Source organism: Melanotaenia boesemani, chromosome 20 (assembly GCF_017639745.1).
Source record: "Melanotaenia boesemani isolate fMelBoe1 chromosome 20, fMelBoe1.pri, whole genome shotgun sequence".
NCBI lineage: Eukaryota > Metazoa > Chordata > Actinopteri > Atheriniformes > Melanotaeniidae > Melanotaenia > Melanotaenia boesemani.
In genome coordinates, this window is record NC_055701.1 from 3974910 (window position 1) to 3990014 (window position 15105).

At 37.7% G+C, this 15105-nt stretch overlaps 1 protein-coding gene across 3 annotated transcripts in view; it reads right to left on the reverse strand.

Annotated features, from left to right (window-relative positions):
* Window positions 1-15105, reverse strand: part of kif6 (kinesin family member 6) — a 66562-nt gene that overhangs the window by 10701 nt on the left and 40756 nt on the right. For all 3 annotated transcript variants that reach the window (XM_041972689.1, XM_041972688.1, XM_041972687.1), the window contains exons 14-15: window positions 9784-9886; window positions 8658-8713 (exon numbers count right to left, since the gene is read on the reverse strand). In XM_041972689.1, the coding sequence (XP_041828623.1) occupies window positions 8658-8713; window positions 9784-9886 (159 nt within the window). The remainder of the gene's footprint in view (window positions 1-8657; window positions 8714-9783; window positions 9887-15105) is intronic.

The following is a 15105-nucleotide window of genomic DNA, read 5'->3' on the forward strand; positions in this document are numbered from 1 at the left end:
GCAATTAGTATAATTCTTATGCATTTCCATAATCAACCAGTCGGTGGTCAATCACTGGTCAATGGTCACATGTATATCTTAATTACTTAAACCTAGTTTAACATTTTTTTGTCAGCAAACTAAAGGTATGCATGATACTCATACAGATAAGTAACAAATGAAAGAAAAAGCAGTGATGTTGTGGTAAAATGCTGAGAAACAACACACAGACTGAACATCTCTGAACACTGTGGCACCAACAGCTCTCCCAAAAGACACTAAAGCAAGTTAATTCTGTCTAGTTTATTTCAAACTTGACTAGTTCACAAGAACCACTGAGTTCAGAAACAGAAACACTGTAGTCATGGTTTCAATGCAGTGACATGCGGTCAGGAGAGGTGTCATGATAAAAAAGAAAAAAGTACATAAAATAAATATGAATATTTTCCAGTAATCTGTGTTAAAATGCCTTTTCAGTATGACTCTACATGTGTTTAACATTTAATTAAGTAAAAATCACCAAATTGGAGTATTTCCTGATCAAATACAGGGCAGAGACCCCGGGTGATGCAGTGGCCAGTTGTGTCTCACCTCTTACTACGCGATCCAGTACAAACTGGGTTGCATGACGTATGCTCTTTTCTGTTCCTCAGCATATGAGGCACAATATGAACTTTACAGAAATATTTGTTATACACCATGACTCTCCATAGTCTGTGTAATGTCTTTAATGTGTGTGTGATAGAATTATTCCTGCTGATCGTACAATAAAGTGCAGAGAAAAGTCAGCAGGTGAGACAGGCAGACACAATGTGTTGGTGTGTGAGTGTAAATGAAAGAGGAATGCTGATGGGATATGAAGCATTATTAGTAGTTGCATGCCGTTAGATGAATAGTGAAATAAGATGCTCTTTTTAGCTCTTACAATTGTAAATCTGACTCCAGAGGAGTCAGTGCTTCACCAGCCATGAACCTCACCGCACGTCACAGTTTCAATAACATATTTAGACTGAAACCTAAACCCAAAAAGCACCATCAGGAATCCTGCAAATTCTTTGACCACAAAAACCTGACAACCTCCAGCACTTATTGGAAATTAATAGATGTATAGATAAATAAATTAACAAATGAGTACAGGGCAGAGTTTCATTCTGTTAAAGCACATAGAGGGCCTCCAAAAATTAGAAAGAAATGCCTAGAAATAACACGGACCAGGACATGCCAAGTCATGGTGCACGCTGGTATGGTTTCAATACTTTCTTTTAAAACACACATATATACACTACTAGTCAAACGTTTAGACACACTTTCCCACTGCATTCCCATTGGTTTGCATTATGTTGCTCAGAAGTTGCCTTGATGTCTTGTTGTTTTTTGGATGCTGACATTAAAGATATTGAATTGAATTGGATTTAAAGGGAAGGTATGTCCAAACCTTTGACTGGTACCGACTGGCACTGAACGGACTTCGGTCAAGATCCTCGTTTCTAATGCTCACAAAAGCTAGTTGATTTGATCCTGTGATTCTAATGATGCAGCTTGAATGTGTTTTTGATAAAATGGCTTAGCCTCCTAAAATGTCCACTTCTTTAAAACCTTATACGTTCCCCTTGAATTTCACCTCAAGCTGAAATATGTCTGAACATCAGAAAGCTCCCTGATATCTCAACGCTCCCAGTGCCAGGACATCTGTCATGATGTGGTAAACTCATCTATTGTCTTTAAATCACCTTCACATTATTTTTGAGCAGATACAACTAAAAGTATTACCACTGATGGACGTGTCATTAAGAAAAAATATTTGACAACAGAACACACAACAGGTCCAGTTACACACTTAACTGACTGCGAACTGAACTCTTGTAACTCCACTGAGTCAGGAAGCAACATGAGGGAGGTGTTTGAGCCACTGCCCCTCTTGTGGCTGTATCACGGCTTCACATATGGGTAAATAATTTGTGTGTGTTCCTTTATTTTCACTGTCTCTCCTTCCCTGAGGAGATTCATTATTTTTCTGAAGACACTGAGTTTGTGCTGCAATGCTTCAATGACAAAGGCCCATTGTAAAGTAAATGGATAAAAACAAATTAAAGAGGCCATATTTTAATGCTCTAGATGGTAAAGAAGCATTCTGGGATACATTTTCCACATGGTTTACTAAGAGGATCATTTCATGATGGGCTCAAAGATCAAAGTGTCAGACAGCGAGCTCAGGGAAGGGGCAGGGTAATCACTGAGCAGACTAAGAGATAAAAGAGACATTGAATGGCAGCATCCTCTGCAGCGAGTTTCCATTACAATCCCTCAGGTCTCATACACATGTAGATGGTGCTGTACCTAAGCTCTGTAAGGTGATCCTATCACCAATCTAAAAGCTGAGGATGAAGTTCCAAAAATGAGAAATCCAGATGAAGGGCTGTCTTGTGAGAAAAAAAAAAAAAGGCATTTGGAGAGGTATCTTTTCATGCAAGGGTCCGCTAAAACCCTGGTGGTTTTGCATTTTCTCAGCGCTTTCCTCCAAGAAGCTTTAAAATTGTTTGCAAAGTGCCCATGCAACCAGCTCATCTTTCAAAACTCTTCACAAACACTTTTGTTTAAAGTAGACCACTTTTTGGAGTTTCCACAAACCATGTAGACGTGAATAGATGAAGTGAAACATTATATGTGACGGCACAAAGACATATTGTGCCCATGACAAGAGCATTTTTCCAAATGCCTGCAAAGTATGAACCAGGGTTTTGGAACCCCTCCTAAAGCCATATGTTTGGGTAGCTGAGAATGTAAATGAACTGAGACGCCCTGTGGCTTCATATCGTGGTCAGGTAGGCAGCTTGAATCTTCTCTAACAGACACAACTCTTTAAAACATGACCCACAACTAATTGATGCAGTCTACTTCTTCAAAATAACATAAAGGGATGAAGAAATATTTAGGTCTTGATGACAGGGTAAAAAACTGCAGGAAGCACATGAAGGCATGATGAGCAGAGGAAGCACTGCCTGTGTGGTTTGCATCAGTCATGGCATGTAATGAAGCTTTTTCCAAACAACCAAAGCCAAACTACAGAGCAAAAAAGTCATGGTGGCAAATTCTTTTAATCTACTTTGTGTTTCCTCACATTCAAAAAGAAAAACTAAGCTGTATTATAATAATTATGTAGCTGCAGACACAGATCTGTTATATCTGACAAATCCTGTGTGGCTGCTTTGTGGAGTATTAAAAATAGTTACAGAATGGCTAGCCTTAGCACCTGGATTCAACCATAAAGGCAGCCGAAGTCCAAGGAAAAACTGTATCCACAGCCAAAGCTTCACGCAGTCGAGTTAAGCACAGCAGCTGCAGCCATTTGAGAAGATTGATGAGCAATAAATGCATATTAGAGTCCCACATTTTCATTTCTGGGGATCCCTAAACTAACAGTGTATTTGAACTAGACTTGACCTAAAGAAAATAAATAAATAAATAAATAAAAATGAAAAAAAAAATAAATAAACACCTGTTCATGCAGATCAAGCAGAAATCAACTGTGATGAAACATCAAAATTTATGAGTTAATGTAAATGCAAGTCTAAAAGAAATTTAAAACCCAACAGTGAACAAGGGTATGCATGACAGATGTCTACAGAATATACAAAAAGTTCTGAGATGCTTTCAAATCTCATTCTGGGAGCCTCCAGTTTCAGCAGAATGACCCAACAGGCTTATACGCTGTTTTGGAAGTTTCTGCCAATCTTTTTGGCAAAAAAAAAAAAAAAAAAAAGAAAAGTATTTTTGAGCTGAAAACATGGTATTAGTTAATTGTGATGAAAAACACCAATACTGTTGATAAAATTAGTATTTTTTTAATTTCTTTCATTTCTTTTGTGGGTCAAAAATGGCTCATAACACCCCCTACAGGGTAAAACCATGTTTTATTTTTGTGATGTAGAGTCGTCTTTACGTCATGAGAAAATTTTAAAAACCTCACACCCCCTCCCTCCAGATGCAGATAGGCGGGTCCTCGCCTTGCAGGCATAGAAAACTACGCCCACCAACTCATATGAAGGGATGTGAACTTATCTGGTGTAGATTTGCTAGTTTCAGACTTCTATTCTTTCACAGAGTTTCTGATGTAATAATCCTGTAGTGGGATGGATTTGTGCTTTTAAGGGGTGTAAAAGTAACACCGGACTTTATTTTTTTACCTTTATCTGGCGACAGACAGCAGCTCAAATCGTAGCAGCAGCAACTTCCAGCAGCACTATCTGCAGCTGCAAAAACCTGCCACGAGTCTCCACAGCTTTCCAGAGCTGCTGGAGCTGCTGACAGGCAGCTAAAAGCGCTAACGGCTCAGACTGATACGTTCAGGACCACCTGGTTCATGTGTAGCTGAGGAGATTCAGGAGGGGAAAAGTCTTCCACCTCAAAGACTGCTCTGTGGCGTAGCTGCTTTGTGAATCTCGCTTTGCATATTGCTGGTCTGCCTGTGTAACCCAACCTGCCCACTCTGCTCCCTGATCACCCCAAACCTCCCACCCCAACCTTAGCAGTTTTTCGTAATTTGGCAGTGGGTGGAATTACGCAAAAAGTAGGGTGTGTAGTTATAGTTTAATTTTTTAAAACCTAAGCCCCCCCAAATTGTGTCACCTTGAGAACAGATGTTGCCAAACTGTGCCAAAATGGCCATTTTGGAGGCCTGGCTTAAATTGTCTGTACTAAAACCTCTCTAGTTTTGTTCTACTTCAGTGGATCAAAGTTGGTCTTTGCAGAGATAATGTTTGCATATTGTACTATAATCTGATAGAAGTTTAGAGCTAAATTTGGGTGGATACCGATACAAGAATCGAAAATTCTCGCCAATTGTTTGAAGTTTTGTAATAATCCACAATTTTAGACGTTTCCCTGCTGCAAAACGACTCAGACTTATGCAGAGCTTGATGTCAAACTGCACAAGTCTGCCAATTTCCCATTGATTTGAGTCAGGTGTGTTGAAGCAGAAGAAGTTTGTTGGTGATTTAAAGCTTTTTCCATTTAAAAGAGGAAAGTGAACAGAAAAGAAAGAAGACAAAGAAAAGATAGAAAACAACAACTGTACTAGCAAAACCAAAACAGCAAAACTGTTCCAACATCTGTAAAGAGACCTAACAGAAATTATCTCACGGCATGTGTAGGATAAAGCAGAGAACCACCAGGAGCACCTACAGGAAGAAAAGCTAAAAAAAAACCCAACATGAACAATGACAACAACAGCAAGTATATAAAAACATAAATAGGTATTTGTGATTTTGTAGACATTAAAATCAGGTTTTAGATTACATAAGGTACTTTTGATGGAAGTAAAAGTTTAGATCTGATTGAAAGCCTTGTTAGGTGTGGGTGCAGAGCAGTGTCATCAGCATAAAAACCAGATGCACTATTAGAAACATTTCTATCAGGATGATTACATAGCTCAGTAACAATCTTGACTGAAATGCCTCCAATTCTCCAGCATTTTCAAGGATTGACAGATTTACTATCTCCAATAAAAAATGCAGGAATTCTCATCGATGACTTGAGTTTTTTGCTTCGTTTTGGTGAAAAAAAATATAAACAACATGAGAAGTTGTTAATACTAAACAGAGAATTGTCCTAAACATTTTCTTCTATTGGACAGCTGTGTTTATAACTGCTGTCTTGCCAAAACCAAAGACTTTATCTAAACCACTTTCATGTCCAGCTGATAATATTAACACTGCAAAAAGTAAACCATAACAGCTTGAAACACTTAGTTTATTGCTTCAAAGAACGCGTGGTGTTAAAATTGATTTCTATCATCAAAATTCCTCCCCAAAGCTCCAAATCAAATATGTCACACTACCGAACTTTCTTTGCCATGTGGAAATGCTTTGACCAAAAGGTCATTTCAGTAAAGATGAGGAGTGTAGAAGTGGGCTACCTAAGCAGATACCACATGCTCCACCTAGAACAGCACTGCATAAATCCACCGACATCTGGCAGAGTAATCAAGAGATACTGCTTGCTTCCAGCTGTCCTGCACCTTTCATTCCAAAGAGGATGCGCATCACTGATCCCTCAGAACAAATATATATCCCTGCATTTTTTGGACCTAAGGGCTCAGAACGTATACTCTTCCATTGGGACTGGATTCCAGAGACATATGCTGTGGCCAAGAACAATAGTGTAAACCAGGGAGATGTTGAGATACTGATGTTTCCTCGGGCTACCACCTCTCCCTTTCTGCCCTGCTACTGACCCTCATGCTGGGTACATCCATCAGAGAAATCTTTTGTCCATATTGTACTAAATGTTTTCATGTTCTACATTCACCATAAGACACAGGTGGTGTACAATTTCCAGGCAGGGCTTTCAAGATGGCAGGGAAACACACTGAGCTTAATGTTATGCTTCTAGTTTCAAGCCAGAAGAGGCAACCATCTTCCACTAAAAACACTGTCTCTCATCTACGAAGAATGCAGCTCCATACACCCTACAATGTAATGATATTTGACAGCATCAAGATGTTTTGGGGGAATTTTTCCAAATTTGCATTAAATGAGGAATTCGGTTACTGAGACTCAACCAAAGAAATGTTACAAATGTTTTTCCTCACTTTATCCACACTGTGTGGGCCACATATACTGCTGATGTGTGCAGAACATATGTCAAGAGTTAATATTTGACGTGCTGTCATAACTGATTTTCATGTGATACAGAACATATTTAGCTGTGTCAGCACTTCATCTGTGAAAAAAAATAAATTAATTAAAAAAAAAAATAATTTCAAGGGTGATAAGTGCATGCTGGCATATATAAGACGTATGGTACCAAACCACAGAGTGTGATCTGAGGCAGAAGGGGTGCCAGGCTCTGGTGTAAAACTATCCATTTCAATGGCATGTGAAATGAGCCGCAAACACACACAGTCCAGGGACATTTAGAAATGTAACTTGCACTAGAAAATGCAAACCAGATAGAAGTATAATAACACATTTTAACTACAGAAGGTTACTGGAAAATTCAACCAAAATGCTGTAACATCATTTAAACATAATGCCACTGATGACAGCCTTGTCTTGACATGTTCTTGTGTCATAGATTATGGAACATTACTGAACTTTGAAGCTGCCATTTGGAATAATCTTTAACATCTTATTATATAAACACACAAAACAATTAACAGAGCTTTAGTGTCAAAGCAGAGATGCAGTAGAGCAATGGTACACAACCCGGGGTCCTTTACTTCCAATGAGCACAGGGGTCCAGAAGGATTTGACTGTATGGAGCCCGTGTGATTGTTAAAATTAAGGCCTTGTCCACACAGATACGAGTTTATGTGTATCTTCATAAGTTTTTCTTTTTTTTTCAAATCATTTGGATGTTTTGTTTACATGGAAACGGTGTGTTGGGAGTCGGAAATGTCATTTTTGGGACTGGGGGGGTCATCAAAATCTGCTATACAACAATAGTTTAAAACATACATCATGATGATTAATCACTATTTAAAAAAATCCTAATTTGATGCGAGAAGCTAGCTAATGAAAGCTTAAAGTCACAGGTGGATTCAGAGCTTCTTTTAGTTGCATAAAAAGGGATCTTCAAGGAAAAAAGGTTGGAAACCACTGCAACAGAGTACAACCCAGAATCAGATAAAAGCTGGGTTGGTATAAGAAAAAAATGTATTAGTCATGATTTGGTACAAAAGGAGCATCCATAAAAAGCTACGTTTCTGAGGATCTCCAGTTTGTCACCAAAGGTGTGAGAAAATCATTCATCAGAAATCTCAGTGTTTAAAGGAGAAAGGAGCAAGAATCTGTTTTCTCAGACAGAGCTGCATCAACAACCAACATTAACAGCTAATAGAACCACGTGGGCAGGAGATCGCTGTGGTGAAAGCTCTGTCAAGCTCTACAATACAGAGGGACACTCACAAATGTCACTTTAGAATTTGCTGTGCAAAAAAAAACGTAGCTGCATGGAAACAGCATGGCATCAGCATCTCTGGGCTCGGAGGCATCTGGGAAGGACCATCACATATTGGAAACCTGGACTGTGGGTAGCCCAATCAGTATTCCAGATCTTTGTAGGGAAGAAATGAAGCAAAGAGCAAAAAGGAGCATCCAGACTGTTGAGAGTTCAAAACCACATTCTGCACACACTACTTCATTGTGAGAAGAAATGGTAAAATTACAAACAGGTAAAACCTTTACTGGTAAAGTAAATGTAAGAATCCCTTCTATTCATATTTCAAATAGCATTTTGCATCCCTTCCCATCTTTTTCTGATATAGAGACATATAGTGAATGTGTGGAAAACCGTGTTTGGAATCACCCAACAGTGGACTCCGAGTTAATACCAGGCCTCAGCTTGGCACAACAAGTTAGTGAGCATCCAGAATAACTCGGGGGTGTGCTCACAGAGTCATCGTAAAACAGACTGAACGAGCCCAATAAAAACATACAGGTTGGAAGGCTACTGGAGGTGGATGGAAATCAGAATGCCTCTTAGTCCTGGAACAATTTAGGAATATGTTGAAAGATATTCTGACTCTCCAGGGACACCGAACCCTGAGAATGATCTTGTAATGAATATTTTCTTGCTAAGTTGCCACTGGGATAACAGTGAGAGTTAAATAGGGAAGCAGAGCTCCAAACAACTGTGCGATCTCTGGACAGCAACTTTCAAGTGTTGAGACAACTCACTGATTCTGTTTCGGGCTTCCTTCAGTTGCTCCCCAAGTCCTCTGGCCTCAGCTGATCTGTTGAAAACAATCCAGGAGTTAACTGACCATGATAGCTTAAGAGGGAAAAAACAATCATATTTGTTTAAATAAAACGTGGAAGAGTACAGTTGGGAATTAAACTTTTCCAGTTTGTATCAATGGACAGGTTACTACCACTTTGAGGATGGACACTAAACAAGTTACAGTTTGAAAAAGCATCAGAGAAAGAAATTTAAAAAATTACTTAAACATAAATTTATATTGAATTAAGTAATTGAATTATAAATATTATATAGCATTTTTTATTGTGTTAACTTTTTTGTACAATGAGTTCTGGACTTTAACTGGATCATGCCAACACCACGATTAGTTTCTTTTTCAGCCATTTCATTGTAGGTCTACTGCTGAGTTTGGGATCATTGTCCCATGAACTAACTAAGTTTTAGCTGGCCGAAATTGGTCCAGTCAGTGCGAGGTGTTCAGGTCCTGAAACAAACCAAACCCAAATCATTAGCCCTCTGCTAACATGTTTGACAGCTGGCGTGAGGTGTTTGTCCACTAACTGTACTATCGCGAACATTAATATTTAACATGCTAACTGAGGCCTGGGGAGTCTTTTTTTGCAATTTCTCTGAGCATGGCACAGTCGGGATGAACTTACTGAGACGTCCACTCCTGGAAGACTGACTGCTGTCTGTTTTCCATTTGTAAATAACCTTTCTTTCTGTAGAATGACTGACTCTAAAGAGTTTGGAAATTACCCAATAACCCTGCCCAGATTGATGAGCAACAGTTTCTCCTCTACGATCATTGTTAATGTATTTCCTCTTTGACATTATGTTGACACAAATTGACAAAACCTCTGCTTCTACAGAGGCGGTCACACTAACAATAATCAATTTATCAAGAAGCAGTAAGAGTGGACATATTGACTCAGTTTTGTTAAATAATTTATAACATTGCATGTCATGTCATGCTTCGTGTCCTAATACATAATACCTTATAACCTAAAAGGAAGGCACTTTGCTTTATGAGACAACCAAACAAAAACAAAACAAAAAAAAAATGGAATAAAAGTGTCAAATTTATTTGGAGTGGTCACTCACCTCTCTTTTAGTATTTTCTTGTTGTCCTCGATGGTTTGATGCTCTTCATGGTCTCTTATGAAGATCTCAAATGCTTCTTGTTTTTCCACAGACACCTGTGGACCTGTGAGAAAATCAGTTCTGTAAATGAGACATGAAGCTTCTTGTACTCTATCAATCAAAAGCACCTGATGTTTTTGTAATCCACTTGATTAAAAATGACATAGCTAACACATGTAGTGTAGTTTCTTTTTTTTTTTTAAACCCAAAGACACTTTTGGACCTATGAAAATGGGAGAAAACACATCTGATGATCATTTGCTTAATCAAATTGGCCAAACAAATTCTTCCATACAACAGTGCATACTTGTTACACCAGTGAAAAACTAATCCTAAATATGGGAATTTGTGGTTTGAGTCATATGTGTTCCCACAAACATGAGTCAGTCTGGCAGCCAGATGGGTACTGATACCTCCCAGCTATTACTGTTACAAACCAGAAGAACTATTACCTGTTGTTCAGGGATTAAAGAAAACATAAACACCAACATAAACAGCAGTTCTCGACATGTCAGCATTACAGAGCAGCCCCCCCGTTTAACTTCGGCAATTCAGGAAATGACATAATTTTAAAGCTAACATCCCTCCGTCTGTTTGGATTTTAATATGCTTGTAATATTTTTTAATGGGTATTTTTATGAACGCTGTATACTCTGCTTGAAATAATGTACTTTCAGCAGAGAATGATCAGTTAGTGTTGTCTCGCTTTTAGGTATTTAAAGAATAAGCTTGTAAATGACAGTTTTAACATTAATCCTTGAGGGAAAATGATAGTACCGAGTGTTTTTTTATTTAACTTTTTTATTATAAGTAATTAATTACCAATCATATTGTTCTGGAGGACAATGGCTGTAAGCAAAAATTATTTCCTGTATCTTTCCTTCAAACAGCTACTTGAAGAAGCCTCTGACTGAACATACTCTGTTGTTTCCTCACTGTTGTGGGTGTGGAAGTTGTCCATTATTTTTAGCAGCTTGCACAGCATTCCTCTCTCTACAATAATCTTCAGATCAGTCCCCAAAAAAAGTTAGACTTGGTCTTGATTGTTAGATAATACAGACAAACACTCAGTGATAACAGTTTGGTGTCCCATGCACAAATATTTTCTTTGCTGTGACATGTTCAAGTCAAAAAGCACACTGTTGGGCTGAAATTAAGATCAGTGCTGTAAAAAGCACACTTCCATTCAGAAATAGGCAAGCGTGCATATCTGCCAGAATCTTCATCCCTCTGATAAATCTGTCCCTGTTGGTCCCAGTATTATTTACTTTTGAAAGTATATTTAAAACATAACAGTTGATAAATGCTGTGAGTTTGGTTGTTGTAGCTCATTTCCAGTTAGAAATAGTAAACCATAACACCCACCTAGGTTTCTGAAGGCAGATTCTAGACATTCCTCCAAGGCTATTTAATCTTTTTAAAAGTATATATGAATGCACTGATAGTGGTTCTTATGAGTTCTTAAGGATACTGAAGATTTCCATTAATCTTTTTTGATGTTCCGTAAGTTTGACGATGAATACTTATAGCATTTCTGATAACTTTATTGTTTTAATCTGATTATACAGCCTTGAAGCAGCATATAAACTCACTAGAGTCTAAGACATGTCTCAACCATGTCTCTCTATATAACGTATTCTCTGTATTCCTTTTTTTTTTTTTTTTTTGCCTTGAGCTTGTTCATTTTGGTAGCTAACAATGTCACATTTCCAATCAAAACAGCAGGAAGAAATAGTTTGCATTTCCTTCTCTTTTCTCTCTGCCTTGTTCCTCCCCGCATCCTCTGTATTTCCTCTTCAACTTGTGTGGGATTTATTGTGCTATTTCAGTAATTAATTTGGTTTTGGAGAGCTTTACGAGTGTATTCCTGTGGTATAAAAGGTTATCCAACTGCAATGGATACTAATAATAATAGATCTTGAAAAGATTTTGATCTAAGAACCACAGCCACTAACATGAAAATAAATCTCTGAAAACAAAAAAGAAATGCAGAAGAGTGGAAACAAGTTTTGCACACGACTGCATTTTTGTGTCCGGTATCAAATCTTAAATGAAACTCGGGATAATTTTGCAGGATTCTCTCCAACTCTGGGAAATCCAATACTCTTATCCCAGACTTTGTTTGAATATAAATTTCTTAGTAGTGATTAATTATAATTTCATGTTTTGTTTAAACTGTGTCTTATTATTAAAATAAGCTGTTTCTAATAGTTTTCAACACTGTGCTGTGTAATTATATGATTAGCAAAGATAATCACTGTCTCAGTTCTGGCTAAGGTGCACCTGGAAGTTATTACTATTAAAAGGTATATGACAAAGTTCAATGTAATTCTGAAGTAACCTTTAGATTAGTCAGACATTTAATTTGGAATAAGTGGAGTCTTTTAAGTTTCCATGAAAGTGAGTCAGTGTGATTTAGAGCGTTAGTTCAAACAACTAGGGAGTATAAAGAAAATTAGTTAAATTAACTCCTTGGTTTGAGTAAAGCCACCTATGTTGATACAACCTGACGTGTAGTTTCAGCATTAGTAGAAATGAAAATGGTTTAAGGCAACGGGTTTCCCTGTAAATTTCTAGTAAACTCAACTAATCCGGGATTCCACACAAACTCAGTCCTTGGATTGGAAATGTGGACTTTTGTGACACAGACAGGGCAGAAACTCATGTGAAATAAATCATTGGACAGTGAGGAATTTAGCTTCTTCATCTCTGGAAAGTCCTGACTATAATGAGCAGGCACCTCGCTGACATACTGTATTTTTTTAAGTGCCAACCTCAACGAGCCCATGTGAGGGTTTCTTGGGGGAACTGTTTGCTTGGACATTCCAGGAATATCGCAGTGTGATATGACATCATACTATGTTGTACTAAAATACTTTAAGGGTAATGGGATCTCATGGACCTTTCTAATTTTTCTTTTCTTTCCTTTAAGTGTTGACAAACCACAGAGGCTTTTTAGGGGAGGAATGTGTGGTAGTGACTGCTACTTTTCAACAAATGTAAGAATGTAAATACCAGGAAAGTGAAGTGTTGTAGTGCTGTTAAATCAATTTCGACATGGTTAAAATTTTTACATTTAATGTTTCTACTTCAGGCCAAGCAGGGGACAGTTTTATCTGACTTTATGAAGTGTCACTCATGTGTAAAGCCTGCCAGAGTCATCAGTCTCTCCATACACCCAAGCAGGATTTACATTAAGATATAATTGTCCCCTTAAGTCTCAAGTCTCCTTTCATCCCTGCTACGCTTAATACAAGCCATCAGAAGTCTAAATTTACAACAGGAGCACCTTGTTCATCCATTAGTCCTCTTTTTGCACTATAAAAACAATATTAAAAGCACGGTGAAAAGACAAAGGAGTATATAAAACTGGAGAAACTCAGACTGCACACAGCAGAAATATAGTTATATGAGGAGATAGACGTTATAATGAGCGCAGACTGCTTCTGCAGAGACCGTGGTCATCAGAAAAACACCCTCTAATGTCCATGAGCCCGTACAGATGAACATATTGTGGAAAGAGTAGAGTCTGTTACGCAGCATTCAATTAGGGCAAAATGTTTCCAACGAAAATCCATCATTATATTTACATTTAATCTTCATGGGACGGCAATTACCTTCAGTGTAACCATAGAGGTTGTTACAGTATCAGAAACCTCAGATTAAAGCAGAATTGAATCATATTTAAACATTTAGTTACCTGTCAAACATCAGGAACGGATACATGTACACATTTGTTTTGAATTAGGACAGATTAAGTCACAGAAAATGGATCATCCAAATGTAAACTATAGGAAAAATGCTGAGTTCTATATGAGAAAACAAAAAGGAAATGTATGTTTCTGTAAAATGATTTCACTGTTACTATAGTGTTGCTCTGTTTTACATCTAATTTCTCACACTTTTAAGAAATCTAAAACATAACCATGTAATGTCACTATATTTGCTAATGTTTGAAAAATGAATAGATAAAGACTTCAGAGGCAACGCGTATAAATGATGCTTATGGGCAAAAAAACATGAATCAAACTGACATTTATGAAGGGGAATATGTGCATATTTCCCTGATACTTTAGAGAATACAGTACATACAAATAATTTAACATAGTGAAGCACTTCTGATGTGGTCAAGTGGAAATTAAACATAGGAAAAGAGAGAATTTAACATTAAACATGAAGCATGTGATATTTTAATATGTGCAGTTAAATAAAAATGTATTTTGAAGCAAACTATATATTCATTAATGTTGTTTCCTGCGCAAAGAGCAGGTTTGCAGGTTTTTCCTTTTCTCTGTACACTGTTTTAATTTGGAGTCTACAGAGTTTTTTGTATGTGACCCTTGGTGTGCTCCAGGATAAGAGTCTACTCTGATGCCCCTGAAGCTGCTCAGTGTGCTCTTAAGTTTTGCTTCCCAAAGTGGAGAGTCTCTCTGGACAATATCACTTTTTTCCTGCCAGTTAACAGCTGATAGAGCTGACTGCTGGTCTCAAACAAAGCAGAAAAAAGACAGAATTTTTGCACAAAGTGTGAGAAAACTGGAGAAACATTCCAAAGTGGACATGTAACTGCTGGCAAGGGACTGCAGGACCTGGGAATTCTGGAAGGGGGGTTTAGACATTTTTCCACAACAGAAAAACTGGTACCAATAATTTTTTTTGCATAATTACCCAATTTAGTCGGGTTTAGGAGGAATGTCATCTCTTAGCAGTGGAAAAACTCCAGTTGGAAAGACTATCTGCCAGTCTTTTCATAATCACTAAATTAGCCACGTTCAACTGTAGCATCTCTAGCTTTACAAAGTGTCCTAATCCAAACAATCTACTGTCACTACAGTGTTAGTATGTCTGCTTTTTCTTTGTTTCAGGTGAGAAAAGACAGACAGTTAAACATTTAAAGTGAACGTATAAATCAGCGTTTCAGATAGACACACTCACTTTATGGGTCAGTGTGTAAGAATGGATAAGACGCTTTAAAAAAAACAGAAGAAAAAAGTATTTATTCTTTCAAAGCGATCGAAGAAAACAGATTCGTCATAGCAACATGATACTGTTGTAAAGTCTAAATTAGAAAACGTAAACGGATACTAATCCAGACTATAATGAAGCCTATCCGTCCCATTCTATATTTCTAATTCCATTACTTTTCATATTCTTCACTGGAACTGGTTTGTCAACAATTCTGTTCATGACTTTTATGGACAGCATTTCTAGGAACAGCTGGTGTGTTGAAGCGGTCCCGATTGGAGGACACATGACTGGTTCTCTGCTGTTAGCAGATTACAT